General features: G+C 59.6%; 1 protein-coding gene across 17 annotated transcripts; it reads right to left on the bottom strand.

Moving 5' to 3' along the window:
- Positions 1–339: 339 nt before the first annotated feature.
- On the bottom strand, positions 340–27,435 carry WIZ (WIZ zinc finger). 17 transcript variants are annotated; one of them, XM_028095265.2, is made up of 14 exons: positions 27,347–27,435; positions 24,117–24,380; positions 19,009–19,081; positions 17,586–17,769; positions 15,224–17,364; positions 13,675–13,998; positions 9,352–9,522; positions 7,947–8,450; positions 6,473–6,871; positions 5,328–5,879; positions 3,688–4,215; positions 3,066–3,485; positions 2,591–2,786; positions 340–1,558 (listed from the first exon to the last, which is right to left on the bottom strand). In XM_028095265.2, exons 2-14 carry the CDS (start codon positions 24,315–24,317, stop codon positions 1,399–1,401), a joined length of 5,853 nt encoding a protein of 1,950 aa, XP_027951066.2. In that variant the 5' UTR covers positions 24,318–24,380; positions 27,347–27,435; the 3' UTR covers positions 340–1,398. The 17 variants fall into 17 exon arrangements, with proteins under 17 accessions (XP_027951066.2, XP_027951068.2, XP_027951073.2 ...); XM_028095267.2 differs by lacking the exon at positions 27,347–27,435 and adding an exon at positions 25,778–25,889; XM_028095272.2 differs by lacking the exon at positions 6,473–6,871.
- Positions 27,436–27,449: the final 14 nt, after the last annotated feature.

Raw genomic sequence — 27,449 nt, 5'->3', positions numbered from 1 at the left:
CCCTTGGAGAGCCCTTCCAGCTTCATCACTTCATCCTGGCTCCCTTCCTAGACCAGCTGCCCAGAGCCTTGGTTCCTCTCCACTGCTCACGGGAGCTGCTTCGCCAGCCAGCCAGCTAACCAGCCAGCCAGAGCCCCCCACAAACCATGCCATTGAGGGCCAACAGCTGGGGACTTGGGCTCATCCCCAGCTGGGTCCGGTCAGCTTGGCAGCCAACAGGAAAACCCAGGGCCTCCGGGGGCTCTGGGAGGAGGCGGCTCGATCCCAGCCCCGGCTGCCAGGCAATGCCAGCCTGTCCACTCGACAGAGAAACACACGCTGGCCGCCTGCCCCAGGGTGTTTCCAGAAGAGAAATTTAATCTAATTTACATACTTCTAGGTACATCGATAACCAAAATGTGGCCACTGAAAAAAGTTAAAAGGTCAATCAGCTCCCGGTCTCTAGCTGGCCCAGGATTGCAAAATAAAAAGATCCACGTTCCTTATTCTCTACACAAAACGCGTTTTTAAAAAAGTGAAAGGTCTAGGGAGCTATACATAGAAAGCAACAGTGAAAAGAGGGAGGGGAGTGGGGGTGGGGGAGGAGAGTCCCATCCCCACCCCCTCCTGGGCCCCGGAGTCCCCCAAGGCTCTGGGGGGGCCTTGACATGGCAGGAGGCAGCTGTCAGCTCTGAGCTCTTCCAGGCTAGGAAGGCCCCTCTGGTTGGGGGGGCGGCCAATAAGGATTTCCGTGGCATCATGGGCTCAGTGGGGGGCTCCCAGGCCCCAGCAGGCCCTCAGAGGGAGCGTGCCTTCCCCTGAGCAAGCACCGTGGCATGATGTGGTCGTTTGACTCAGGAACTGGGGGGCTGGGGCAGATCCTGGGTCTCACGAGGTGCATGTATGCATGTGTGTATGTGTGTGCCGGTGTGTGTGTGTGTGTGTGTGTGTGTGTGTGCATGTCTGTGTGTGCGTGTCTGTGTGTGTGCATGTGTGAGAGGATATTCACAGGGGCAAGAGGGAACCAAGACAGGGGTCTTTGGGGTCTTTGCAAATGGCCACGGATGGCAAACATAGCCCTGCCTGGCTGCTAGATGCGGGGGGAGCGCTGGCCTTCCTCCCCTTGACCAGATCAGCTGCCACCACAAGAGACCTGGCCTCTCCCCCTGCTCGACCAGGTGGGCACGGGCTGAAGGAAGATGCGCTGTGTGTGGCCCCAGAGCCCTCGGGCTGGGGGAAGGGCCGCTAGCTGGCTCCTGGCGCCCCGGCTGTAGTGTGCCCGGCCCCCAAGGGGTACCGGTTTGAGGTTTTGGCTTGCTCCTTTGGAAACGGAAAAGAAAGAGGGAGGAGAGGGTGGAAGAGACGGAGGAGAAAGAGGAGACGGAGGTGGCACAAGAGGGAATTTGGAATGCTTCTGTGTTAGGGCGCGTCTGCCGCCGCTGTCTGTGCCTGCAGGGCCCGGGGCTCCTCAGGCGGGGGGTCCGCTTTGGAGAAATTCATCTCCAGGATGTGCCGCTGTAAGTGCCGCACCCACTCCTCCTGGATAGAGAGGGGCCCCTGGAATTCCACCTCACAGAACCTGTGTGGAGGAACAGAAAAAGAGAGAAGAGTGGCCACTGCCATGAGGAGAGGCAGATGTGTAGGCCTGCCCCGGTCCCTGAGCATCGGGCACACCCGCCACTACTCAGCGTGGAGACAGCCAGCCAAGAAGTTCAGGGAAGGGGACCCAGACGCCAGATGTTTCCTCGTGGACAGTTACCTGTACCCATCCCAGGATCAAGGTAGGGTCCCCTAATGACCCCCATCTCTATGCTCAGGGCAGTCTGCTGGCTCTGATGCTGGGAAAGTGCCATCGGGCTTCCCAAGTCCCTCTGCCATCAGACTGAAGCATGTGATCTGAGAGGGGAGAGAGCCCAGAGAGGCAGACCCTACCCCACCAGGCTCCAAGACAGAAGGACAGCAGCTGGGGAAAAGGGGTCAGGCACTAACTCACACCCACCCTGCTCATGCACCCAACTCACCAACTCCCTGCGCTTGAGGGAGGCCTCATTGAACAGGGGCTCAGGACCTGAGCTCATGGCTCCAAAGACTTGAGTTCAAATCTTACTTCTGACTTGGCCTATGTGGGCTGAGGCAGGCCACCTTAAGTCTCAGACCCAGTTTCCTAGCCTTGGATGTACGCCTGGACTTTGATAAAAATGAACTAAGACCTATATTTTCCTTAATCAGGCAAACACTCATTGAGTGCTTACCATATGTTAGACATAGTTCGAGTGCTTTATAAATATTCAATTTTTTTAATCCTCACAGCAAATCTGTTACCAACCCCATTTTATAGGTGGGAATATTGAGGCATGGGGCAGGAAGCCCTTGCTCAAGGTCACTATGCTGCTAAGTGTCAGAGCCAGCACTGGAACCCTCAGGGTCCCAGGTTAATGCTCTGAGGTGCCGCTGTTTGTTGAGAAGCCCTTACCCTGGGTCCAGCCACACTCTAAGGCAGTCCTTGAGGCTCTATCTGCTGACGCCCACCAACCTGTCTTGTTCAGAGGCTCTGGGAGACCAAGCCCCAGGTGGGTGGACTTTCTCCCCACCGCGCCAGGGGGCTGCATACCTGCACTTGAGAGTGTAGATGTTGCCAACAAATTTGACCAGTGATGTCTGGGGGGGCCGGGGTACCAGGGAGGGGACTGGCCGGACCCGGGGCGGGGGCTGCCGCACCTCTTCCAGCTTCTGCTGTAGATCATTGGCCTCTTCTCCCCCCCGGACCGCAGAGGCGTCTGGAGGGCGGGCTTGTCGGCGCTCAAATTCTGAGGTGGGGAAAGGTGAAGGGAGGAACAGGAGATAAGCCAGAGGGCAAGACTCCTGGGAAAGTTCCTGCCTTTAGCAAGCAAGGGGTGGAGGCTATGGGGAACTGTAAGACAGGACAGCTGGTGACTGGATGCTGCCTGGGCCTCAGGACAGGTGGGATGGTGCCCAGAGGGGAGAATGGGTGAGCAACTGGGGAAGTGACAAAGGGCACACGCACACTGGAGAACGCCGGTGGCAGGTGTCCCCCACCCTCAAAACCCCCTTCCACCAGCACTCACTGTTGATGTTCTGCCGCTGGTGCTCCTCGGCCTTCACAGTGCCTGGCGGGCTGGCTGCCAGAGGCCGCTCACCACTGTCAGCTGCCCGGCCAGCCTCAGGCCCTGGCTCACCCCCAGCACTGCGGCCCACCACAGCCAGGCCCCCAGGTGCCAGCCCTAGGGGCGGCCGCTTGTCGCTGTCACGGCCATGCCCGGCGCTGCGGAACTTCTTGGTGAAAGGGCGGCCGCCCTGGATGTAGCTGCGGTAGGCCCCCACCTTCTGGGGCCGGTGCTTGATCCACTCGCTCAGTGTCTCAATGGGTGAGCCGTTCACACACCACTCGGTCACGCCAAATTGCCGCAGGTGCGCCCGCGCGTGGCTGGCCAGGGCCTTGCGGTTTTCGAAGTAAAGGCCACACAGCTCACAGCAGGCCTCAGTGGCTGCAGGCAGAGGGGGTGCCGCTGAGTCCCAGCCCAAAGGGAACAAGAGTACCCAGAAGGCCCAGCCCAGGTCAGGAGTCAGTCCCGCCTCCCACTGGGGCCTTGCCATGGGCCCCTGCTGGGTGTCAGTGTGTGTGTGGCACTGCCAGGCCCTGCAGGCCCCAGCAGATGCCCTCCCAGGACCCTGCCACCCACTGCTTACAGGAGTGGGAGGTCTTCTCGTGAAGGGTCTTTGCCTTGAAGGGCAGTTCGGTCTGGATGTAGGTCTTGGCCTTAACCTCTGCTGGGAGGAGGCGGTCCTCCTGCAGGGGCCGCTTGGCTGCCACTGAGCCCAGGTAGCCAGTGGCTGCAGGCTTGGCACCGGTGATGGGCGCCAGGCTGAGCTCTCGAGGAACCTGGGCGGGCCCAGCTCCTGGTTTGCCTGGGCGGCCTGCCATTGGCGCCAGTGGCAGGGGTGCCTGCACAGGCCCAGGAGCAGCCGTGGGAGGCCCATCCTCAGCCAAGGCAGGGGCCAGGTCTCCGGCTGGCGGCTCTTTCTTGATGAGGCACGGTTTGGACTTCTTCTTGAGGATCTCCCGCAGCGTGTCGATGGGCGAGCCATTGACAGACCACTCGGTCACGCCCATCTGCCGCAGGTGGGAGCGCGCGTGGCTCGACAGGCCCTTGCGGTTCTCGAAGAACTCACCGCAGAACTCACAGCGGATGTCACGCACAGGCTCTGCCCGGGACGCTGCAGGGGGTCCAGGGTGGAGGGAGGGGGAGGAGAAGGAGGCGGCTGCTGCGGCGGGAAGCCTCCAAGCTCAAGGCTAATGTTAAGTGCCTGGCTGTCCCGTCCATGCAGCCCCAGACCCAAATGACCCGTTCCCTCATCCGCTTCCAGGGGCCCTTGTGTACATTCAGCCCTTCTGCTTGTCCTGTCACCTCAAATTCTAGCTGGCTTCAAGATGATTCCCTGTGACATTGAGAAGCAGTGAGGAGCAAGCACTTCCTCGATCCTGGGCTCAGACACCAGCTTGGCTGTGACCCCCTATGTTACACTGGGCAAACCACTTCCCCTCTGAGCCTCAGTTTCCTCCTCTACAAAATGCAGATGGAAACCTCCCCCTGGAGGGAGCAGCTCCAAGCATGTGTCACACAGCTGGTATGAAATATACCTGAGCACTGAGGCAGAGGCCTGGGCCATCCTCACCTGCTCAGCACACAACTCAGCCAACTGAGCAGAAAGAACAGTGACAGGGACAGTACGACTACCGACTCCTGCATACACACGGCTTCGTTTAAGCAGGCACCGTCCAAAGTGCTTTACACCACTCTGGAACTACACAGAGCTCGGACCATGCTTATCTTCTACCTCCAGAAAGAGGAAACTCGCCCAAGGTCACATATTGCTGGAGTGGAAGAGCTGAGCACTTAACTTAAACCTGGCTCCAAATGTTAAACAACTTAGCAACCAGGAATGTCAGAAAGAAGGTACAGCCTCCCACTTCCGGTCCCTATACTCTCACCCATGGCAGACATCACTAATTGACCCTGCAATCTTTCTCCCTAGGAATCTGGTTGGTAGACACTACCAACTGACTTGACAGTGGCCCAAGAGGTAAAATCTTCTGGGCCTCATTGAATGGCACAATTCTGCCTCCCCAGTGTGGATGGAGAATCAAGAAGCAGCTCGGCTGAGGGTCTGCACAGCAAGAACGCACAGCTAACCCCTTGTTCTCTGGACCTGTGTACCCTCCCTTCTATTTCTACCCTGGGTGCTCTGGGTACCCATGAAGTGTGGGAGGGGGCGGAGGGAGACCCCTCTACCTGCTCTCACTGCCCTGCCCCCGGGGTCACACTTACACAGGTTCAGGGGGGCCATGTCTTCCCGTGGCGCCGCCCAGGGACCCTCGGATGGGTGTGGCTCCCCATGAAGGGCCCCTGGCAGCATCTCCCGTTTGATCTCCACCCGCATTTGTTCAGGCTTCAGCTTCTTGGGCAGGGAGGGTGCGGCCAGGCCTGGAAACATCTTCCGGGCCGTGGGAGGAGGAGAGGCAGTTGGTGAGTGGCCCAGGGGGCTGCCTGGTGGCGGTGGCAACTTCTTGGCCAGGGGTGAGAGGTGAAGGTCTGCAGGGCTGCGGGCTTCCAGCGAGCTGCCAGGACCTCCGCTGCCCACCACCTTGGCCAGGGCTTTTGGGCTTGGCCCTGGTGGGTTAGCGGGGCCGCCAGGCCGGGACTGGGTCCGTCTCTTGAGGATCTCCCGTAGTGTGTCAATGGGTGAGCCGTTGACATACCACTCGGTCACGCCCATCTGCCGCAGGTGCGAGCGTGCGTGACTTGATAGGCCCTTGCGGTTCTCGAAGAACTCACCACAGAACTCACAGCGGATGTCTCGAGCTGGCTCTGGGCCCGAGGCTGCAGCAGGAGAAAGGAGTAATTAGCATCGCGGGTATCATTAGCATTCTTGTCTGTGGGTCTCCTGGTCGGCTGGGCATGGGCAGCAGCATGCCCACAGGCTGGGGTGGTGGTGGAGGGCAGGTGCAAGCGAGGGAACTGAGGAGTGGGGCGGGGGCCAGACACTCAGCAGGAGCGAGGGGAGGCTCCAGAGAGCGCATGGGCCCTTGGTCCTGGCAGAGGACGGAACCAAGACTCCACAGCTCTGCGGGTCCCGGGTCCCGACAAGGATGGGGGCAGGAGGGCAGGAAGTAGTAGCCTTAAGTGCCAAATACCATCCAGACAAGGGGCAACCATGGACTTCCACACCAAAAGGCAGCACCCCACCCTTGGCCTTTATTCTCAGGGAAGGTCACAGTCATGGAGCTCAAAGGCCAAGAGAGAGGGCCTAGCAGCCAACTGCCAACAAGATCTCTGGGCAGAACCAGCCCACTGCCAAGGGCCCCTGTCTACTCCCTGCCCCAGCAGGAAAGGAGTAGGGAGGGGGCTGCGACCCCCCCGGGAGGGGCTCCAGGGCCCGCAGGGAGGAGGGAGCGGCTGAAGCGAGAACCTACAGAGGTTGAGAGGAGACGGCTCCACATCAGAGGCCCAGAAAATGCCGGCGGCTGCGGCGGCCGAGAGGTCCTGCTTCCCCCAGGGGCTGGCCGTACCCGCGGCCTTCAGCTTGGCCTTCTTGGCCGGCGGTGGGGGGGGGAGCAAGGAGAGGGCCGTAGAGGTGGGAGGAGGCCGCCCCAGCTGGGCCAGGGTGCCGCGCCCGGGTGGGAGGCGGATCTGGACGCCGTCCCTCCTGATGAGCCCGTGGAGCACGTCTATGGGGGATCCCTTGGCGTCCGGGTCGCTGACGCCCAGGTGGCGCAGGTGGGCACGGGCGTGGCTGGACAGGCCCTTGCGGGTCTCAAACCAGGCACCGCACAGCTGGCAGTCCAGCTCTCTGCCCCCGTCACTATCTAAAGCTGCGGAGACAAAACACAGGGGGGGGGTTCACGGCCGCCACCTTGGCCGGCCCTGGGGGACTGAGGCAAGAAGACCTGATATGATTCAAGGCTGCCCAGGCCGTTTGGGGATCAAGACTCATGCCGCAGGTTTATTTTAAGAGGTTTTGGGAAACAGAAAGTCCTGTTCCCTGCCTAGCCCTTTCGCATCAAGGTGAGTGTGGAGAACTTAAGGGTGTGAGGTGGAGAGGTGGTGGCCAAATTCCAGTGGCACAATCTGATGCTCCCAGGCACTCTTCCCCGGGACCCCAGCTGTGGGAGCTGTGTGGGTGCAAACCAGGGGCCTCACCCAGCTGCCAAGCATCATAGAGCCAAGGGCAGACCCGCTCAGGGCCTTGCTCCTGAAAGCAGAGCAGACAATGGAAGCAGCTTCATGGGAACATGAGGTGCCAACTGGGGTGCCCCATTGGGCAGGGGGCCAGACCCTGGGCTCACCCCAGGCTAAAACCCACAAATGTGTGGGAAGGCCTGACTTCCTAAGGGACGCCATGCTAAACCTGCTCACTGCACGGGGGAGGGAGGAGAGTGGTTCTTCCCAAACCCTTCTTTGTCATGCCCACAGGCAGCCCGGGAGGTATGGCTCCACCCATAGGCACATTAGAGGTGCCTCTGCACAGACAGCCAGGAAGATGTGAAGTCAGGGCCAACTACAGGACCTCCTGCCAGGTGGGCCATCTGCCTGCCTATAGGACCCAAGATGCCCCTCTGGGGAAGCCAGGCCCACAGGAGTTCTGATTACCTTCACTGCCCCAACCCTCAGGCTCAGAGAAGGCCAAGAGTGCCCCTAAGTAGTGAGGATGACCCTGGCAGGCTCAGCAGCCACAGCCAGGCCTCCAGGGGGAAGAACAGCAAAGTATAGTGGGAGGCAGATGATAATATGCTGCATGGCCAGCCCAAGAGGAGACACAGTGCTCTGACCAACATTCTGACCCAGCGGACCCAGGACATAGGAGCTGTAGTCCCCATTGTCCCCACCCTGGGCTCTGCAGCCCTCCCGGTGCCAGGACCTCCCTCAGCTCCCGGGACCCGCACTCACTGAGGTTCAGGGGCCCTTCGTCCTCAGACTGGGGCCACTGTGCCTTTGGGGAGGCTGGCCGGGGGCTCAGGGACAGCTGGGGGCTCTTGTCCTCAGGATTCTTGGGGGTAGGGGAGCCCGCCAGGGCCAGTGGTGCCTTCTTGAGGAGTGGGGAGCTGGGCGGATGGGCCAAGCCCTTGGTCGAGAAGCCAGGAGGTGACTTGATGGCCTTGTTGACAGCAGGGGCATCCAAGGGCTTGGCCAAGGCAAGCAGGCCAGGCCGGGGGGCCCCAGCGACCACCTCCTTCGGTGAGTTGGACTTCTTAGACAGGCCCGGGGGCAGCCCAAGGGGTGTGTCGGGCAGGCCCTTCTGCTTCACGAGCTCGTAGAGGAGGTCAATGGGGGCACCGCTGCTCTCCGACTCGGCCACCCCCAGCTGCCGCAGGTGGGAGCGTGCGTGGCTGGACAGGCCCTTGCGTGTCTCAAAGCAGGCACCGCAGACCTCGCAGGTGGTCAGGCTCTGGGCTGGAGGGCGAGATGGAGGCCAAGAGAGCTGACTGTGAGGCCCCTTGAGCCCTGCCCTCCCCACTTCTCCTCCTCCCAGGACCCCACTCACCCAGGCTCCCTGCAAGCCTCCCTGATCCTTAAAATGACCCTAACAAGGTAGAAATCAGCCTGTCCAGTTTGCAAATAAGGAAACTGAGTCTCAGAGAGGGAAGAATTATGCCCAAGGGCACACAGCAGGAGGCAGAGCCCTTCTGTGGTCCAGCCAGTAGAATGCCTTTCAGATATCCAACGTACCAGGGTGTCCCTGCAAGAGGCGTTCACACAAACACTGACCCGCCAGTCACACGCTTCCCAGAACTGTCCTAGCCAGCCTCTGCAGCTCAACTCGAGCCCCAAACACTGGGTTGGATGGCCCAGCCACAGTCCCTGTGGTGCCCTACACCCTATTCTGCAGAGCCCTTATCGCCGCCTGTCTCCTTCTCTGCCTCCCTGCTCCCCAATTTTAATGACTCCAAGGACAAGTACCAGGTCGGTTCTGCTCTCTCACATCCCTGGAGTCCAGCACAGTGCCTGTCAACTACTCAATAATGATATCAATATCAACATACAGACAACACAGTATCACACAGAAGATCACACAGCTAATGAGGGCCAAAGTCAGCAAATGAACTGGGTCTAAGTGCGAGCTCTTGAAAACCACGCTGTTTCCCTGGATGTCCCTCCCCCGCCCAGTGAGGTTACAGCTCAAGGCCATGCTCGCCCAGGGCAGCAGAAGCTGGACAGAAGACAACCAGAGGTCTCCTTAGTGCCTTGGGGTGAAGAGAAAGCTGCTGACCTCACACTAACCCCAGGCCCAAGAGTTCCCTGTGAGTGTGACCGGCCTGGTCAGCACCCCCACCTTGCCACCTGGGTCACTCACCCTTGAGATCTGGCAGCTCCTGCTTGCTGCCATGAGGAACCTCTGCAGCCACTTTGCTACTCAGCCGATTGGCCACCTGCTCCAAGGGCCCAGGGACAGGCAGGCTCTTCTTGGGGAGCGGGGGGGAGCCCAAGTCCATGGCCACCATTGTGTTTTCCTCAGAACCCAGGCCTGTGAGGTTAGGAAAACAAGCTCAGCCCAGGCTGAGCTGTCTACCCCCATAAAGACTGAGAGTGGGGGCATGGAGCCTTTTTCCTCATCCTTGGCATGTGCTCTCACTCTGGGAGGAAACACCCTATGAGAGCAGAGGCTCCATCCAAACCCCCAGCACCAGGATATCAAGGCTGCAAACTGACAGTGGGGACTAGGAGCAGCTTCCACCCACCGAGAACACACACTGGTTGGGGCAGTGACTCCCATCCTAGGTCTGACAAAATATCTCTCTGGGCAGAACTTGTGCAGGGGACCAAGTCAGTCTTGGAAGTAGGTACGTGGCAGTCAGAAGGGGAATTCAGTAAGAGAAGGCCAGTCAGAGGCCAGAGAAGCAACGCAGAGACAAGGAGCCAAGGACAGGAAAGAGGCTCCACCAGACTTGTGGGGAACCTCCACCAGACAAGACAGCTGGGGCTGCAGAGAGAACTCGGGGCTCCATAGTAGTCTGCTTATCACAAGCTGAGTCCTAAGTGGGGTAAGGTGAGAACTGGGAGCCTGGATCAGTCGGGATCTGAATGGGGACAGGAAGAGTGGGAATCACAGAACTTTGCAGAAGTTTCTGAGGCATCCGTCAGGTCAGGAAGCTTCCCTGAATGAGGTGTGTATGAGAACAGGGAGTCGAAGGTATGCTTTCATGGTCTAATTTTTTCAGAGAAGGGGGCCTGAGTGGCCTGGGGAGCGCCAGGTTTAGCGTTCGGGGTACGGAAACAGCTCTGAGGCTGAAGAAACTGTGTGTTAGTTGAGGCTTTGGAGTCGTTCAGTGCTACGAGCAGGAAGCCATGCAGGTCCTATGCTCAGTTTGAGTCCTACGGAGGCAAGGAGAAGGCAGGTACCGGGGGCCACCGGGGCCCGGGACACCGAGGACTTTGTCAAAGTCGCCGGGTGGAGTGGGCGCGTCTGTCAGATGGTGTAGGGACCGTGTCTGAAGTGACTTGGAGTGGGTTTCCGCGCCGGAGGGACCGAGACTGTGGCGAGGGACGCTCCCGGGGCTCCAAGGGGAACAGGGAACATCTGTCAGACAGGGTGAGGGTCCCACGGAGCAGCGGCGGAGAGTGTTTCTGAAGCCCGGGACCCTACGAGCTGCGACAGGAGGCCCGGGGCCCGCGCGACTGGAGGGCCTTGGGGGGAGGGGGAGTCCCGGAGACTGGACGGCGGGCGTCAGGGACGGCGGCAGGGGGCGGGCAGAATGCCGACTTTGCCCTCCCCGCACCCTCCCCGGCGCGGGCTCTTACCCGGCGCGGGCGCCGGCCCGGGCCCCGGCTCCGGCTCGGCCTTGGGCCCGTCCCGCGGCGGCGGCGGTGGCGGCGGTGGCGGCGGCGGCGGCGGCGGCGCGGGAAGGGCCGCAGGGCCCGGGCTCGGGGGGCTGGGCGGGGGCGCCCCAGCGGGCGCGCGCTCCCGGGCGCCCCCCGCGCGCGGCCCCGCCGCCGCCTTGCTCTCCGCTTTTGTCACTCGGCACTGGGCGGTGGAGGCGGCCATCTTGGCTCCGGCGCACGCGGGGCGGCCGCCCCAGGCGGGAGCAGCCGAGCGCCGAGCGCCGCCGCTGATCCCGCTCCGTTCCGCCCCGCCCCTCGGGGCGCGCCCAGGGCGGCCGGCCGAGCGCCGAGCGCCGCGAGCGAGCGAAACACTTGTCCGGCCGCCGGGGGTTGGGGGATGGGGCTGGAGCCTCAGGGAGCCGCCCGCACCCGGACTCGCGGAAGCACGTACGCCGCGCTGAGCGCGGCGGCCAACTGCACTCCCACCCCTGGCCTGGACAGGACGGGACGCTCTTCCCCCAACCCCGAACACCCCTAAGGCTAAAATGGGAATCCTCTGGCCACACGCATTTGTCTTAACAGCATCCAGGCTCCTGGAGCCCCGACGGGAGGAGCTAGGACCTGCCCCGGGATCCTGTTCCATTCCCTATCCTGGAATTCTCCCTTCCGTGTTGGAGATTTTGGAAGACACCAGATCCCAGCTATGAGGATCCCACACCATCCTGGTAGCCAAATGTCCCCCCGCCCCCGCCGGCGCTGTTCCGCAATCCTACGGCTCTCCCCACACGACCGCCAGCACCCAATTTCAGGCACAACCTGTTTCTCTCCGACACAAAACCGATTGCCCCCAGCTGTTCCTTGACAGCTGAGGGGGGCCAGAATCTGACCGTTGGCCCCGCCCCCAACCGGGCGCCCGCCCCCTACGGCCCACCTAGTGATGTGGGAGATGCTTCTAAAAACGGTGCGGGCGGGTGCCCAGACCTAGCCTTAATCTTGGACATCTTTCCTTGAGGCAAGGCTTCCAGGATCTTCTAAACCACCCCTTAACGGCCCTCCCGCCCATCAGGTGATAACCGAAAGCCTGATCAGAGCCCCCCATTGGCTGCCCACCCTGTGGACAAGGCCAGGGCAGTACCAGACTGAATCCTGACACCCCAATGGCTTGACCATCTCTGTCAGCCCTGACTAAGGGCTGCCACATAGGTCTTCTGGTGGAAACAGGTTGACCAGAGCTGAACCTGACTGCTGGACGCAGGCTGCCATCCCTGGGGGGCCTGACCCAGTGCCAAGTAAGGAGTTTGAGCCTGACCTCAGGCCTCTACCAGAGTGACAAGAAAAGACGAGGGCAAGGCTGTAGCTTACAAACTACCTCCTGTGCCCCCAGCCATCCTCAGAGCCAGCTCCACTTCTCAGCCACCCGAGACACCACAAACCTAGCCAGGTATGTGAGCTGAATGCCCAGGCGACAGCCTTCAGCAGAGGCAAGAAGCCTGAGGTCATGTCCCTACTCTGCCTCTTTCCAAACTGTGACTTCAGCCAGCCACTATGTCCTTTCTGTGTCTTGGTCTCCTTGTCCAAGAGGAGAGGGGGCTTTGATAGCATCACTCTCCACTTTGCAGACCCTCAGGTGCCTTTCACTGGTAAGGGGGCTTGCAGATGGGTCCAGCGGAGTTCAGAGTACAGATCTAGTAGGACCCTGGAAACTACAGGTAGGAGAAACAAGGAAACCTCAGCCCCAAGCAGCCCCTGGACAGTTCCCCCTGTTCAGGAGCTTCTCCATTCCCCAGAGCCCACCTACTCCTCACTGCCAAGTTCTCTGCTTTGAGATTCAGTAAAGGCTCCTACAAAGTCAGGCTTTTCAAGGCTGGGTACTGCACCTTTCCACTCCCTCAGTGGTGCCCAGGCCTAGGCTCCTTCACCAAAATATTATTCCTGAATTTCCCAAGCTGTCCTCCATGGAGAGACCACCAAACATGGTGTTCAGAAGTCTAGCTCTGCCTCTTTGTGGCTGTGTGGCAAAGCAGATGACCTACAGTTTCCTTATCCACAAAACAAGAACACAACAATCCTCAGCCCCACAGAATGGTTTTGAGGCATAAATGGGATGAAACCTTAGTATACAACGAGCACTCAGTTATGGGAGGGGTTATCAATGCTGCTGGACAAAGTAGGCACCAAGGAAAATCCAGAATGTAGACTCCAGCTCTGCAATGTCTGACAGAATTACTATTAACCTTGTACTAGTCACATTTCAAGTGCTCCATAGCCGTATGTGGCCAGCAGTGACCTACAGAAGACGTATGTAAAGAACCTTTCCATCTCACAAAGTTCTATCAGACAGCGCTGCTCTAGACAGAAGATGTTTCTAAGAGCAAGGACACTGGAGCCTGACCTGTTTGGGGTTTCAAACCCCAGCTCCACCCCTTCTGGCTGTGTGTCCTTGGGCAAGTTAATTAATTTCATTGTGCCTCAGTTTCCTCATCTGTAAAATGGGGATAATAATAACACCTGCCTTATAGCATCGTTGTGAGGATGTAAATAAGTTTGTGTTTGTAAAGTGCTTAGAATATATTTGGCTCCTAGTAAGAGCTGAATAAGCGTGTGTTAAAATCACTGTTAGGCGAGGCAGGGATGAACTGGATCCAGAAGTAGCCCTGGCCCAGCCCCTGAGTAAAACAAAAATAACCTCTAAATGGCAGGGCAGTTGTAAGGACAGTTGTCAGCTTACTTTGTAAAGTGACTTGGAACACTACCAGGAAAGCGGATTGGCTGTCCCTCCCCCCCACCCACCGGCGCATCTCTCTGGGCCCCTGAGAAGGGTCAGGGCCCCAACCCAATCCGCACCCTCTCCCCTTACCATCTCCGTAGGCTGGCCCGGGGTCCTCAGCCCAGGTGGGTGGAAAGGGCACTGCTAGAGGTAAGCGGGGCCGACGCGAGGTCAAGAAGCCGCTAGGTGACCCCCCAGGTTCACAGCCCAGGGGGCTGGGGGGCCGCTCAGCAGCGGAGGTGGCCAGCAGCTCTTGCAGGATGTTGATGGGCGACACGGTGAGCTCCCAGTTAGTGATGCCGAAGTCACGTAGGTGGGCCCGGGCGTGGCTGGAGAGGCCGGCCCGGGTGTCGAAACCAGCCCCACAGAAGTCACAGCGCATCAGGCTAAAGGTGCCTGGGTCAAAGTTAGCCACTGTGGAGGGAGAGAAGACATGGACTGCCTGGAGGGGTGACTCTCTGGCCCCAGCCCTTCCCGTTCCCGGGGTTGCTCCCCCTACACAGATCACACAGCCAGTGCCACCTGTGACCCTGGACACCTCCCTTTCCCTTCGCCATTCACCCTCCTGTCTGCATCAGCTCCTGTGTGCTCACATGTCCTCCCATCCTCCCACTCCAAGAAGCCTCCTCTGCCTGACCTTCTACGTTTCCCCGCACATAGTTCTCAGCATCAGGGACTCCACCCTCAGAAACCCTTCTCCAGTTGTGGATTTGCAGTCCTTTGGCTGAGGGTTCGATTAATATCCTTCTCGTGTCTAGAGCGCATGTGTATTTTTGCTCACTATCACTCCAGTGCTGTCAATTAAATATTTGTTGAATGAAGAAATGGCCAAATGGATGGGATGTTCTCCTCTGGAAGCCTGCTTGGACACCCCCAGGTGGAGTCAGGGACCTCCTCTGGGCTTCCCCAGCCCCCAGCTTCCTCCATCACAGCCCTGGTCACTCACCATTGTAAGTGCCTGATTTTGTGGCTGTCTGCCCCCTGTCCCTTACCCCCAGTGCATGCATATGTGTGTGCATACACACACACACACACACACACACACACACACACACTCTCTCTCTCTCTCTCTCTCTCTCTCTCTCAAACACCTCACCAGCACCTCCCTCAAGTGGGGCATGTCTGCCAGCGTCAGAACCACCCAGGGCACTCGTGTTGCAGACAGACCTCCAGAATCAAAACCCTGGTGCCTGGGAATCTGCATACCTCACAGGCTGCCCCAGGGGTTCTGAAGCCGGCCAGGGTCCCACCCTCCTATTACTGGGCCGTGAACTCCAAGAGAGCAGGGACTGCTGTTTCGTTCTCTGCTGTGTCCCCAGGTGCCCAGAACAGAGGGGACCTCTCAATATTTGTCGAATGAAGACATCAGTGACATTCCCTGCCTGGGGCTGCCTCCTCTGCCCATACTCCTTCCTCCAGCGGCCGGAAGGGCCAGGGCATTGGGGCGTCCCCGCACCTCCACCGATGTGGTGGCCTCTGCCGCAGCTCCCAGTCTTCCAGAAGGGGAGGCCCTGACTTCCCCCTGCTTGGCACTATGGGAGGATTTAGAGTGAGGGTTGCTCGGTTCAGAACTCAGCTGCCGGGCTGTGCGTCTCTTGGGCCTCGGAGGGAGGTGGGTGCCGGAGCAAAGCCGCCCTACCTTTTTTCTTCTTCTTCTGGAAGGAGAACCTGCGCTCAATGGCCTTCACCTCCTCGGCAGAGATGAAGTGTCGCACATTGTAGCTGACGCCCACGCGGTTCAGGTGGCCCCGGACATGGTTGGCCAAGCCGATGCCGTTGTGGAAGCGATCGGGGCAGTAGGGACACTTGCGCTCCTCGTGCTTTAGTGCCACTGCTGGGTCCTCATCCAGGAGGGCGTCCAGCCCCAGCGGGCCGCCCAGCGGCGCCTCCAGGAGCAAGAAGTCCAGGGGATGGGCGCCCCCCAGCCCCAGCTCCTCAGGCTGCAGCCTTGGGGGCACCCTGGTCACCGCAGCCATGACCTGTGGCCCCAGCTTTGCCACCAGCACAAGGGGCACCATCCCTCGGAGCTGCTGCTGCTGTGCCCGTGAGGCCTCGGCTGCCCTCAGAGCTTTCCGGAAGGTCCGCTTCAGGTCCAGGGCCAGCTGCGGGATGAGGCTGGGGGCAGCTAGGGGTGGAAAAACCCCATTTTCGGGGGAAAAGTCCATTTCCGAGGCCAGTGGTATGTCTTCCTCCTCTTCACTCCAAGGGTGTCTCCGGTCCCCCAGCTGGGCCGGGAGCCCCTGTGGGGGGACCACACTCTTGTTTCTACTGGGCTGTAAGGAGTAGGGGGCGGAGGCTAGAGGTGAGGGAAAGGCTGGCCTTCCGGGGAGCCTCTGGTCTGAGCCGTGCAGAAGGGGCTTTGACAGTGGGAAATCCCTCATGCCCAGCTGTTGGCAGCCTGGGCCAAAGGCCAGGCTGGGGTCATATCCAGCGGGGTTCTCCTGCCACGAGGGGGCCAAGAGCGGTTCAGCTTTACCAAAGTAGTCCTCAGCAGCATCAGGGAAGCGGGCATATGCATCCTGGCTGGTGCCCGGCTGGCTGGCAGGGTCCTTCTCAAAAGCCTCAGCATCGTCCTCCCAGTGGGGCTGGGCATGCGCAAGCCTCATGTGCTCCCTGAGCAGGCTCTCACTGGGCGCGGGGAAGCCACAGAAAACGCAGCCCCTGAGCCCTGAGGAGGCTCGGTAGGATCGGTAGGTGAGGGTGGTGGCATCAGGGCCTGGGCTGCCAGCCCCGCTGCCGCTCCCGAAGGGTTTCCTGGCAGGTTGGCCGGGAGGCTCGCGCACGTGCATTTTGGCATGCTGCACAAAGGCCTTGGAGGAATTGGTGCCAAAGATGCACTTGGGGCACTGCAGCCGTGCCTCCCGGCCCTCGTCGCCTGGGGGGACCTGCTTCAGTTTCTGGATCTCTTCGATGATCTTCTCCCTGGATGCCTGGTGCAACTGCCGGTGCTGCTCCAGGGCACCGGGGTCGGCGAAGGCCCAGCCGCACTCTCCGCAGGCCAGTGGTAGGGCCAAGTCAGCAGGGGGCTCCTGGCCCGGGGCTCGGCGGTGCTGGCTCATGTGCTCCAGAAGGTGCTCCTTCTGCTTGAAGTAGATGCTGCACTCGATGCACGGGAACACGGCCGGCTCCTCGTCTTCGTCCTCATCTGGGCTGGCCACCCCCTTGGCCACCTCCTCCAGCAGCTCACACAGGTAGGGCCCCGTCCGGATCGGGGGCAGCAGTGGCTGCAGCCGCTCCACAGATGCCTCTGAGTTCACCGTCCAGGTCTGCGTGGCCACCTCCGAGGCCGACCTGGGCAGGCCCCACTCCGACGGCTGAGCCAGCCCTTCGAGGTCTGCCAGGTGCTCTCTGGTGTCCACCACCGTCACATCTAACGTCTTAGTGGTATCTTCCACCGGGACAAGCACTGTCCTGAAGGAGGTGAGGGGCAGGGGCTGGGGCGGCAGGTCCAGGTGCAGCTCTGCATCCTGGGGTGGGGCCTGCTCATCTGTGTCTCGGAGCCAGTCGAACCTGGGGTGGCCCCGGGGGACCTTCTCCAAGAGCTTCGTTTCACCCTGATGGTGCAAGAACCTTCTAGATCCCTCAAGCTCAATGTGGGGCTTCAGAGTTCTCACAATGACCGAGTCCTCGAACCTCCGCTCAGATGGGATGCCCTCCCTGGCTTCCTGGACCAGGGGGTGCTCCCAGGTCCCCTGGCCATCAGGGGGGCCAGGGAAGTGGCCCAGGAGGTGGGGTGGTGGGGAGCCCGGCTGGAAGTCCAGGCTGCCTCCATCCCAGCAACTGCAAGGAAGTGCCAATGGGGACAGGTTAGCCACAGGCCTCAGTTTCCCTTCCTTGGGCAGGGGAGGGGGTCCTTGTAGGCAGTCTGAGACAAGCCCCAGAGACCCAGCCTGAGGGCGACCTCAGAGGGGCCAGGAGCGTGGAGGTGAGGGCGGGGAGGTAGGGGGAGTGGATGTGGCCCTTCCAGAGCTGTTGGACCACATTCAGCTCCCAGGACGCACCTGTCCATGTAGCCCAGCCCTGTTGCTTTGTGGGAGAGTGTGCAGGGTCCACCAGGGGTCACACCAGGGTCACAAGGCATGTCCTCGAGTCTGGCGGCACAGTCAACTCTCATCTGTCTCCCAGGAGGGCCCAAGGCTCTGATCTGTGCCCCCAGCTGCATAAGACCAAGAGGTTTTCCCCCAACTGGGGTGATTTAGTTCATTTAGTCTCACTTTCCAGCAAATTTCGTGCAACTCTGCGGCATAAACAACTCAGGGGAATGCCCTTTCCCCTGCAGTTCCCCTCTTGCAAGGGCAGAGTCAGGAGTGGTTGAAGGACCCTGCTCAGCCTCTGGCCCCAAGGACCCTGACCTCCTTTGGGGGAAAGGGGGAAGGCGAAGCAACCTCACTGAGCCTCAGTTTTCCAATCCTAAAAATGGGAACGAGTCCCCAAAACCAGGAGCCCCTGTGTCCTTATGCAACATCTAAGGAGCTTTCTCATATCCATAGTCAAAGAAAAGTTCACATGAGGTATGTGCTCATTTAAAATGGTCGCAACTACAAGCCTTCAAATGAGGACCTTGACCCCGATCCCTGGAAGTGTAGGGAGAGGAGGAGACAACTCCGTGCTGGGAAAATGCTTCACTTCCCCAGATGCCTGGCTCCTGGTAAGCCCACAACCAACGTGGGTTCTTATCATGAATGCTCCTGATAAATCTCCTTTCATTTTCAGGACCCTGCCTCCAGGAGGGGTTGTCGATCGTGCCTACCCAACAGGTACAGAAATGGGTTCCACCGAGAGGCCGAGCAGAAATCACAGGGTCACCCCTCTCAGCCCCATCGGTGACATGTGATACCAACAGGACCACCCCCCACTCCAGGGCCACGGCAAAGATTCACCGGGGTAAACCTCTGCCAAGAGGCTAGTCCACAGCAAGCGCTCAACAAATGGGAGCTATCATTAACCCGTTGCAACGCTTATTACATATGAGCGCCCACCAAGACTTAATACAGGGTCGCTGCTTTCACCATTGCTGTCAGTTCCTGCTCCTGTCCAACCTCCCTGGGGTCCTCAAGGCCAGTGTGTGAGATGCGCCTTAGGGACTCTATTTTACAGATGGGGAAACTGAGGCTTAGAGAGGCCTGACATCATTCTAAGGGTCAACACCTGGCAGAGACAGGACTCCAAGGGTCTAACCTTCAGGCTCCTGTCCCTCCGGCCCTGCTCCTGGCAGGGATAATGAGAGTTGACTGTCTGTGTTCATCCCGTCTTCCCCACCCCCTGCACATGCCCAGGGGCTTGCCTGCTGGGAGCCACCTCCTCCTGCCTGGCCTCCTGATTCCCTCCTTTCCCCTTCTCACTCCCCGGGGGCTTCCTTCGGGCCTAGGCACATCCTGCTTGCCCCCCTGCCCTCCCTGAGGTCAGGGCCAGCGTGGCACTCACCAGCTGCTGATCCGATGGGTGGCGGAGGTGGCACGGGGGAGGGCTTCGCTGAGGCCGGGATGGGGCTGCCCGTCTGCAACAGAGAGGGGAGACCCTGAGGGGCTGGGGTCCCCCTGGCTGGGGTCCTTCACAACACCCCAGCTCTGGGAGCCCTGCCGGGCACCTCGAAAGGGCCCAGCCGTCTCCCCACCCCTCTCCGAGAGGCCTTTGGCCTCTGCGCTCCTGAGCCTTGAAAGGGGTCTCTCTGGAGGAGTCTCCTGGGGGACCCCTGGGGCTTCCTGCCTTCAACCCTCCTCTCTTTGCCCCCACCCAGCAGCCAAGGTGATTTTTAAAAATCACACCCTGGTAAAAACTCACCTGACTTCTCATCCTACCTCTGATAAAAGCTAGGTTCCCAACCACTAGCTACAAAGCCCTGCAAGGTGGGATGTCTGCAGGTCTCTCCAGCCTCATTCCCTCTCCTTGCCCCTCACTCACTCTGCCCTGACTCCTCTTGACATCTCAAGCACACCCCTTTTTCTGGCCACCCCGGAGCCTCTGCACTGGCTATTCCTTCCATCTGGAGAGTCCTTCCCTGGCCACTCACCAAAGGGATCCCCTAGGACTTTCTCTCTTGTCACCTGTTTCATTTCTTTCTTCACACTCTCCGAAATCGCCTGGTTCCTCTTAGGGATGCCTGCCTGCCTACGTCCCTGCTAGCACATTAAGCAGCCGCTGAGGGCGGGACTTTTTCAGCCTCATTCACTGTAGCATCCCAGTGCCTGGCACACAGCAGGTGCTCAACCAATACTTGCCAGATGATGAGTGAGGAGCTCTAAGCCTGAGCTGCAGAGGGCCTGTCCCTGACTCCCAGGCCTCCTTCCAGGCCTAAGTCCCAGAATCAAATCCCCTCCTGGGACCTCTCACACAGACAGAGCCAACTCTCCATTATCCGCCTGTGGAGCCAACGCCTGGAGCGACCTCAGGAATCCTGGCCTGTGCCTCTTCTGCCCGCTGCACTCGCCCGACATGGGTGAACATGCCAGCTGGGGTGCAGGCCAACTGCCTGGGCCAAGGTTAACACACGGGGAGGGGGGAGGAACTTGCGCCCCATCCAGAGCCTGACAGAGGCAATTGGTGGATTAGCTTCAACTGGAGGATGGTCCAGAAAGAGGGCTAGGGCCAGGGCTAGTTCTTTTTCTGATCCCACATGGTTCAATTTGCCCAGGAAATTGAGAGCTGACTGTCAGGAGCCAAAGCATCAAAAGTGCCAACAGGGGTGGCGTGGGGGGATCGGAAAGTCGTGGTCACTGTCTGTGGGTCTTTCTACAGAGCCTGAGAGAAGGTCCGTGACCATCACATGGCCTCTGGAAAGTGAGGGTGGCGATGGAGGTACATACATTTGCACTGCCTCGAGCTGTTTCTCAGCCTCAGCACTATGGCATGTAGGGTTGGATGATTTTCTGTGCACTGCGGGATGCTGCACATTATCCCCGGCCCCTCCCCACTAGATGCTGGTAGCCCCCTGGCCCCTGGCCCTGCAGTCATGACAACCAAAGGTGTCTATAGACATGGCCAAAGCATCCCTTGCAGGCAGAGTGGCCCCCCATTTGAGGCCCCCTGGGGTAGACGGATGGGGAGCAGAGCCAGGCTAAGGGTATGCGCAAATGCAAGGAGGGGTATCAGGATGGGAGGACAAGGTGGACGTTGGAGATGGTGTGAGGGTTGGGAAAGCAAGGCCTGGACCAGCCAAGGGAGAGAGACCTCAAAAAAATGCGGTCTCTTGAGAACACAAGATCATAAATGTGAGCTACTTGGGGGAGGGCAAGTCATTCAGTGGCATCAAGCCCCTGCACAGCCTAAAGGTGCAGTCTGAGGGTGTGGGCGTCCTGCTTCTGAGATTCTGGGACCCCAGCTGCTGAGATTCTGGGCGTCCCAGATTCGTTGATTCTGCAATTGGCGTTGTCTAAGGATTCCACGAGCCAGGGGGCTGTGTTGGCCTCTTTGAGCAGCTCCAGCGAGGCTCCTATTTTTAGTGGCAGCATTTTGGAGGAAGCAGGCCAAGCAGGGCCCCGTGTCCAAGACACCTGGGGGCTGGGGGGCTTGCCCAGGGGCCTCCATGACTGGCGGGGATCCAGAAGTCACTGCAGGTCAGACGAGGTACCTGGATGCAGCCCTTGGCAGTGGCCATGTCAAAGGGCCCTCATAGACTACTGCTATCTGTGGGTCCCCGAGAGGGTTTGAAAATGAGAGAAGGAAAATGAGAAGGGTATCCATGAGCAGCTTGAACCCCAAGCCGGGCAGCTTGGCAGCATGGCCAAGAATCTAGACTTTGGAGGCAGACAGATCCAAGTTCAAGGCCCAGCAGTGAGCGAAGGGCACACCTTTCCCACCTGTTTCCTCCTCTGTATAAAGGAAACAGCTACCACCCATCTTGCAGGGCTAGCGACGGATGCCAAGGAGATCACACGGTACATGCTCCATCCAGAGACGCAGTGGTAAGGGGGAAGAAAGGGCTGTGAGGGTGCCTGGGACGGGGGTCGGGGCTGGCCCAGAGGTGTCCCAGGTTGGAAGCTGGAGGTTGGACCGAGAGCCTCAGGTCGGCTCACTCCATGCTCTGATTTCCTCCCCAGCCTGGGGCCCCACGCGAGGGCAGAAATAATGTGTCATTCATCCCCCGGCCCACTGGTCCCAATGCCAGGCACACACCAGACTCCATCAATCCATGTGGACCGTCTCAGCCTCCCCCCAAGCCTTGGCTGCACCCAGTAGGCCAAAGAGAGAGAGGCCAAACGTCAGGCGGGGGTTGCAAGGAGGCTGTGAGGTCTCCAAGCCAATAGCCATAGTAGAGGAGAGAGAAGGCAGTGGAAGCATCCGCATCCAGACGGAGAAGTTTGGAAGTAGCCGCTCCAGGGGTACCTTCGCGGGTCTCCAAGGGCAGGGTTGGGGTGAGGGAGGGCCCAGGCTTCGGGGTGGAACAGCAGCCCCAGAGGCTGCTCCTATTTATAGGCATCAAAAGACTCCGAGGGCAGGTGCCCGAGCCAGGAAGGGGGGTCGAGCAGGCCGAGAGGGCAGCAGGGGAGGCGCTGTGTCCCAAGCCTAGGCCCTCCTCTAACCTCCAGGCTGTGACCCCACCCAGGTCAAACCACCCCTGTCCCATGCCCCCATTTGCTCAAGGACATCATTAAGGGTGGGTCTGGCCCCCTTTTGTCAGCCACATTCCCCCCTCCCTAGGCACATGCACTGGAGCCTGGTTGATTCCCTGGAGCAAGTGAGGAGGCACCTACCTATCTCCCTACTTACCTTCCCCCTCTCTTGCCAGACCTGGGACTTCTGCCCGGTAGAGAAGAAGTGACCAATTCCTCAGAATCAGACCCAGAGAGGACTCTGGGACCCCAGACCCTGCTTCCCTGGGGTTCTCACAAAATCAAGGTCTCAGGCCTGCCAGGGCTGGCCAGCTGCATGACCTGGAACATGGTCCTGCCAATCTCTGGGCCTCGGTTACTAATGGTTTGGAAGAGGGGCTTGCTAAGGTTCCCTGAGCATGGATACTCTCACCCTCAGTGGCCTCACCCTGTCATCTCCCTGTGTAACACCTTTGGGTGCTACCCATCACCTCCATGCCATTGCTTATGTGGAACCTGATGCCTATACTCCCCCTGCCCTCTGTGTCTGACTCACTGTTCCTCATCCAGGACTCCCGATGGCCCCCAGGCTGGGCCCAGCTGGGCTTCACCCACTGCAGCCCCAGCGACTATGTCCTAACACCTGGTGGCTGGTTTGTCTCCCTAGCACCAGATGGCAGGGTCCATGAGGGTGAGGATGGAGTGTGTGTGTGGCCCCAAGAAGGTGCTCTGAAAATATGTAAACATTATGCATGTTGCTAAGGGTGAGTTGGGGCAGGTCAAGGATACCTTGACCCAGGGTGGTGGTTAAAGACGAGGGCTGTCAAGCCAGGTTAGTGCCAGCTGTGGGACCATGGGCAACTTACTCAACCCCTCAGGGCCTGAATTTTCCCATCTCTAGCACGGGATGATTATAACTGAAGCTACCCTACAGGGATCTTTTAAGAATGACATGAGATGATCACGTAGAAGGCTTGGCACATAGGAAACTCCTGATGAGGTACATGGAAGTTCCTGGAAACCAAGGCCTATAGGGCCCGCCAAGCAGATGAAGGGAGACATCTGGTGCATTAGCCTGCACTGCCCCCACCACTCTGCTCCTCCCGCCTGGTCCTTGAACACACCAGGCTCCTCCTCACCACAGGACATTTGCGCCTGCTGTTCCCACCACCTGGCTTATCTTTCCCACCGTTCATTCAATGCTCCACTCAAATCCCACCCACTCAGGGAGGTTTCCCAGGTCCTCCAGGCATGATCCTGGCCCTCTGTTTAATACCTTCACGGCACCTGTCACTCCCTGTCCTTACATTATTTACATAGTTGGTTGTTTTCTGTTCCTCCTACCATACTGTCAGGCCTCTGTGGGAAGGGAGTTTTGCCTCTTTTGTTTATGGCTGTATCCCCAGCACCTAGAACACAGCCTGACACATAGTAGTTGCCGAGTATTTAATGAATGAATAACAAATCTTGAGGTGGGGACAGTGTGAGATCCCCTTTTGCTGAGTAAACCAAGGCACCAAGGGGTAGCTGGTGTCCCTGACTACCCAGTCCCTCCCCAGCCACTAGAGGGCACATGCTGTTTTGGCCCATGGCTCAGGAGCAGGACTCACCAAGGCAGTGCAGGAAGAGGGAGCTGGGATAGACTGATGGGAATGGGGTATGCCTGAGGAACAAGTGGGCTCTCAGGGCAGGATGTTCAGGGTGCTAAGCTGGGCACCTGGACCCAATGGGTGTGCTCAAAGGAGGGAACCTGGCAGACCCGAATTTAAGTCCCAGCTACTAGCCATCCACAGGGTGGGGGGCATTTGTCCGGTCTTTGGCTCCCAGGGCCTCTGTTTTCACACCCGTAAAATGGGAAAATAAGCAGAGTACAAAGAGAAGGCTCTAGACCCAAGCAGAATCAGAATCCCATCTCAAACCCTGCTTGGCTGGGTGACCTAGCCCTCTTGGAACCTCAGGGACCAGGCTGGATGCTCCCCAGGGCCACAGGGCCCATCCTCTTACCAGAAATGCCACCTCTGCCATCCAGAATGTCTTGGGGTCCCTCCTTGGTGACAGGCAGGTAATGGGTGGACCGGAAGATGCCACCTTCCCCTTCAGCAGCCTCGGCCCCACCTTCGATGTCTTCCCTCGGTGCTGGGCCAGGCAGTCTCTCAGGGCCACGAGGACGATCTGGGGCGGCCAGGCCGCCTGCCAGGGGCCCATCCATGGATGCTGTCTGCCTGGCTCCACTCAATTGCTAGGCTGGCTCAGCAAGGCATTGTAGGTCTGGGGGCAGAGAGACAGGTGCTTAGGGGAGGTGGGAAAGGGATGCTGCCTCAGTTTCTTCTTCCTTGAAGCCCCAATCCTCACCCTCACTGCTCAGTGCCTCAGTTTACCTCCCAGCCCAGAAGAGCTGAGTAAAGGGTGCTGAAGCCTTATCCATATGCATCGTATCCCAGATGGCCTCTATCCTCAGTATGCCCCAGTCTCCCCACCGGTAACTCCTCTTTACACAGCTCCTGTACTGTACTGCCTCAGTTTACCCCGTTTTTACACATGCAAACTCATGCACCTTGTTTTCTTCCAACATTAATCCTATCACTTCTCCCAGGTGCCTCCCTTCATTCACACACTGCTGCACTTTTCCCAACTGTGCCCTCGCTTCCATGCACATGCATCTCCTATGCCCATGCCTCAGCAGGCATCCCAGCCACTTCTGCGCTCTGATGCTATACACTATCCCAAGTGCCCCCATCATTACCTCTGCACTTTTCCCACACTCCAACCCCCATCCCTTCAGGTCCTCAGGGTTCTCATTAACCCTTTCACCCTCACACACAGCCTCAAGTGACCCCAGCTTTAACCCCTCCTCTCCCCAACATCACCCCTCATGCATACCCAGCCTGGGCTCTTCCATCCCACCCTCCCAAGATTTCTCTAGTCTGCGGACAAAAACGACGGTTGGGGCTCCTGGTCCAGAAATAAGGACCCTGGGGAGGCCGTGTGTGTGTGTGTGGGGGGGTGGGTGCTGTCCTCTCCACCTATAAATACCTTCAAGGTAACGGCAGAAAGTGAAGGGCAGGAATGAGGCGCCCTCCCCAGGGAGATGGTGGGGAGGCCGGGCCCAGGCAACCGGGGCGGGGCCCGGGCTCCAGGCCTGGCTGCAGGCGCTGCCCCCGGGGGCCTGGGGGCTCCCAGGGGGCCAGTCCGTGGCCTTGGCAGTCGTGGCGGGGGTCCCTGCCCAGGCCTAGAGGAAGCACCTGCGGGTGCCCACCGGGTGGGCACTGCCCGCGGGGAACAGGCGGGACCGCAACTTCGGAGCACTTTGGCAGCGTGGGAAGGGGCCTCCCGCCTGGACGCCCCCCGGGGGTCGCAGGGGTGGGGGCGGCGCCGCGCCAGCGCACCCTTCGTTGGGCCAGGGTCCGGGAGACGCTCCCTCCGCCCGTGCACTTCGGGGCGGGAGACCCCGTGGGACGCGCCGAGGTGGGGGGACACCTGCCCCAAGACCCCCGCTCCTCCCCCCCACCGGAACGGCCCCGCCCCCGACCAGGCCCCGCCCCTGCAGGCCCCGCCCCCGCCCCCCGCCCCGGGGGGTCCCGCCTGGCCCGGCCCGGCCCCGGCCTCCCCCTCCCCGCGCCGGCTCCGCCCCGCCCGCGGGCTCCCCAGGCCGGGCCGGGCCTCACCGGGGAGGCGGTGCCGCCGGCCAGGCGCCGGGGTTCGAAGCTCCCCTCCTCAGTGCGGCCGTAGCTGCCGCTACCGCCGCTGCCGCTCCCGGTGCCGGTGCCGCGGCCTCCGCAGCCGCCGCCGCCTCCACCGCTCGGGGGACATTGTCCCTTTAAATCGCTCCCCCCGCCGCCCCGCCCCCCCGGCGCGCCGCCGTGACCTCAGCGCGACAGCCCCGCCGCGCCGCCATGATGGGGAGGTCCGGGCCCCCCCCCCCTTTGCCCCCCCCCCCCCCCCCCGCGCCGCCCGGGGAGGGGGCGGTCAGCGGGCGCGCCGCCATATTGGGAGTGGCCAGGCGGGTCACCCTTAAAGGGGCCGCGCGGCCTGAGAGTCCAGGGAGAGGGTCTGTTTCCATGACAACACACTTGTCCCCCTGCCCCCAATAGCTCCTCATCACCCTACTGGTTCTTCCAATGCTAGGCCTGCTAATAGCACCAGAAGAGTGGGGAGGGGGCAGAGGAGTTCCCCCAGGGGCCATTTATAGGTCATCAAAAGCTCCACTCGGCCAATCCTTAGACTTCAGCCCCCTGCCCCCGATCAGCTACCTTCCAGCCACAAGCCTTCTCCCTCCTTTCCCATCATCCACACTGGACTTCAGCACCTACAGGCCCCTAGAGCTGCCATAGGGCCCCATTGCTAAGCCCACCTTCCCCACCCAACCCCAAGGATTACAGCCTCCGGAGCGACCCCATCGTGAATACAGAACAGGTCTGCTGCCTTCTTCCATCCACCACCCATCCACATGTCCAACCACCCATTCATCTCCCTACCCACCCATCCATATGTCCAACCACCCATTCATCTCCCTACCCATTCATCCACACTCATCTATCCACTCAATCAGCTAACCAACTATCCACCTATCCATCCAAACACTCACTCAAACCACCCATCCACCTCCCATCTTCCCACTCATCCATCCACTAATCAACCAACATCTGGTCCTGTCAGCCAGCTAGCCACCCACCCAAACTCCCTTCCACCCATTTGAACACCCACTCAACCCACTCGTCCACATCCCATCTACCTGCCCATCCAGCCCACCACCCAAGTAAGTACTTACATATCCAAACAACCAAGCAAGCATCCACCCATCCCTACACACATCCTTCCACCCAGCCACGCAGTCACCCATCCTTCAACTGCACATTTACTTGTTTGTCCACTAGAGTGTAAGTTCCATGAGGACAGGAGTCCTCTCTGCCTAGCTCATTATTGTTTCCTCACTGCCTAGCTCAAGTCTCAGGAAACCCCAACAAATATTCATACAATGTATATAACCACCTACTCAATTAACTCAAATATTTATTTCCTACTGTGATCCAGGCTTTCCTAGGCAGACATACCTATCCCAGCCAACTGCTTATTTACTCACCTACCAGGGCAAGTTTCCACCAAATGCTAACCTATTTATCTGCCACATGTCCCATTCACACTACCCTTCACCCATCCATCCATCCGTGACTCAAATGCCCACTCATTTACCCAACCAACACTCACAGAGTTCAACCCTTTCCACACTTACTCACCCCTTCCTTCATCTGCCTCCCAGACCCATGCTCTCCCTGCCATGAGGAGCTGGTGTGGGATTTGGGGGCCTAGGAAGATGCTCTCATCTGAGGCCTGGGCTTC

The sequence above is a fragment of the Eumetopias jubatus genome, unplaced genomic scaffold, assembly GCF_037043125.1.
Source record: "Eumetopias jubatus isolate StellerSeaLion01/CBP00866 unplaced genomic scaffold, mEumJub1_p1.0 scaffold_1, whole genome shotgun sequence".
Taxonomy (NCBI): domain Eukaryota; kingdom Metazoa; phylum Chordata; class Mammalia; order Carnivora; family Otariidae; genus Eumetopias; species Eumetopias jubatus.
Note: the sequence above shows the minus strand (reverse complement) of the source record. Positions and strands in the feature narration are given on the sequence as shown.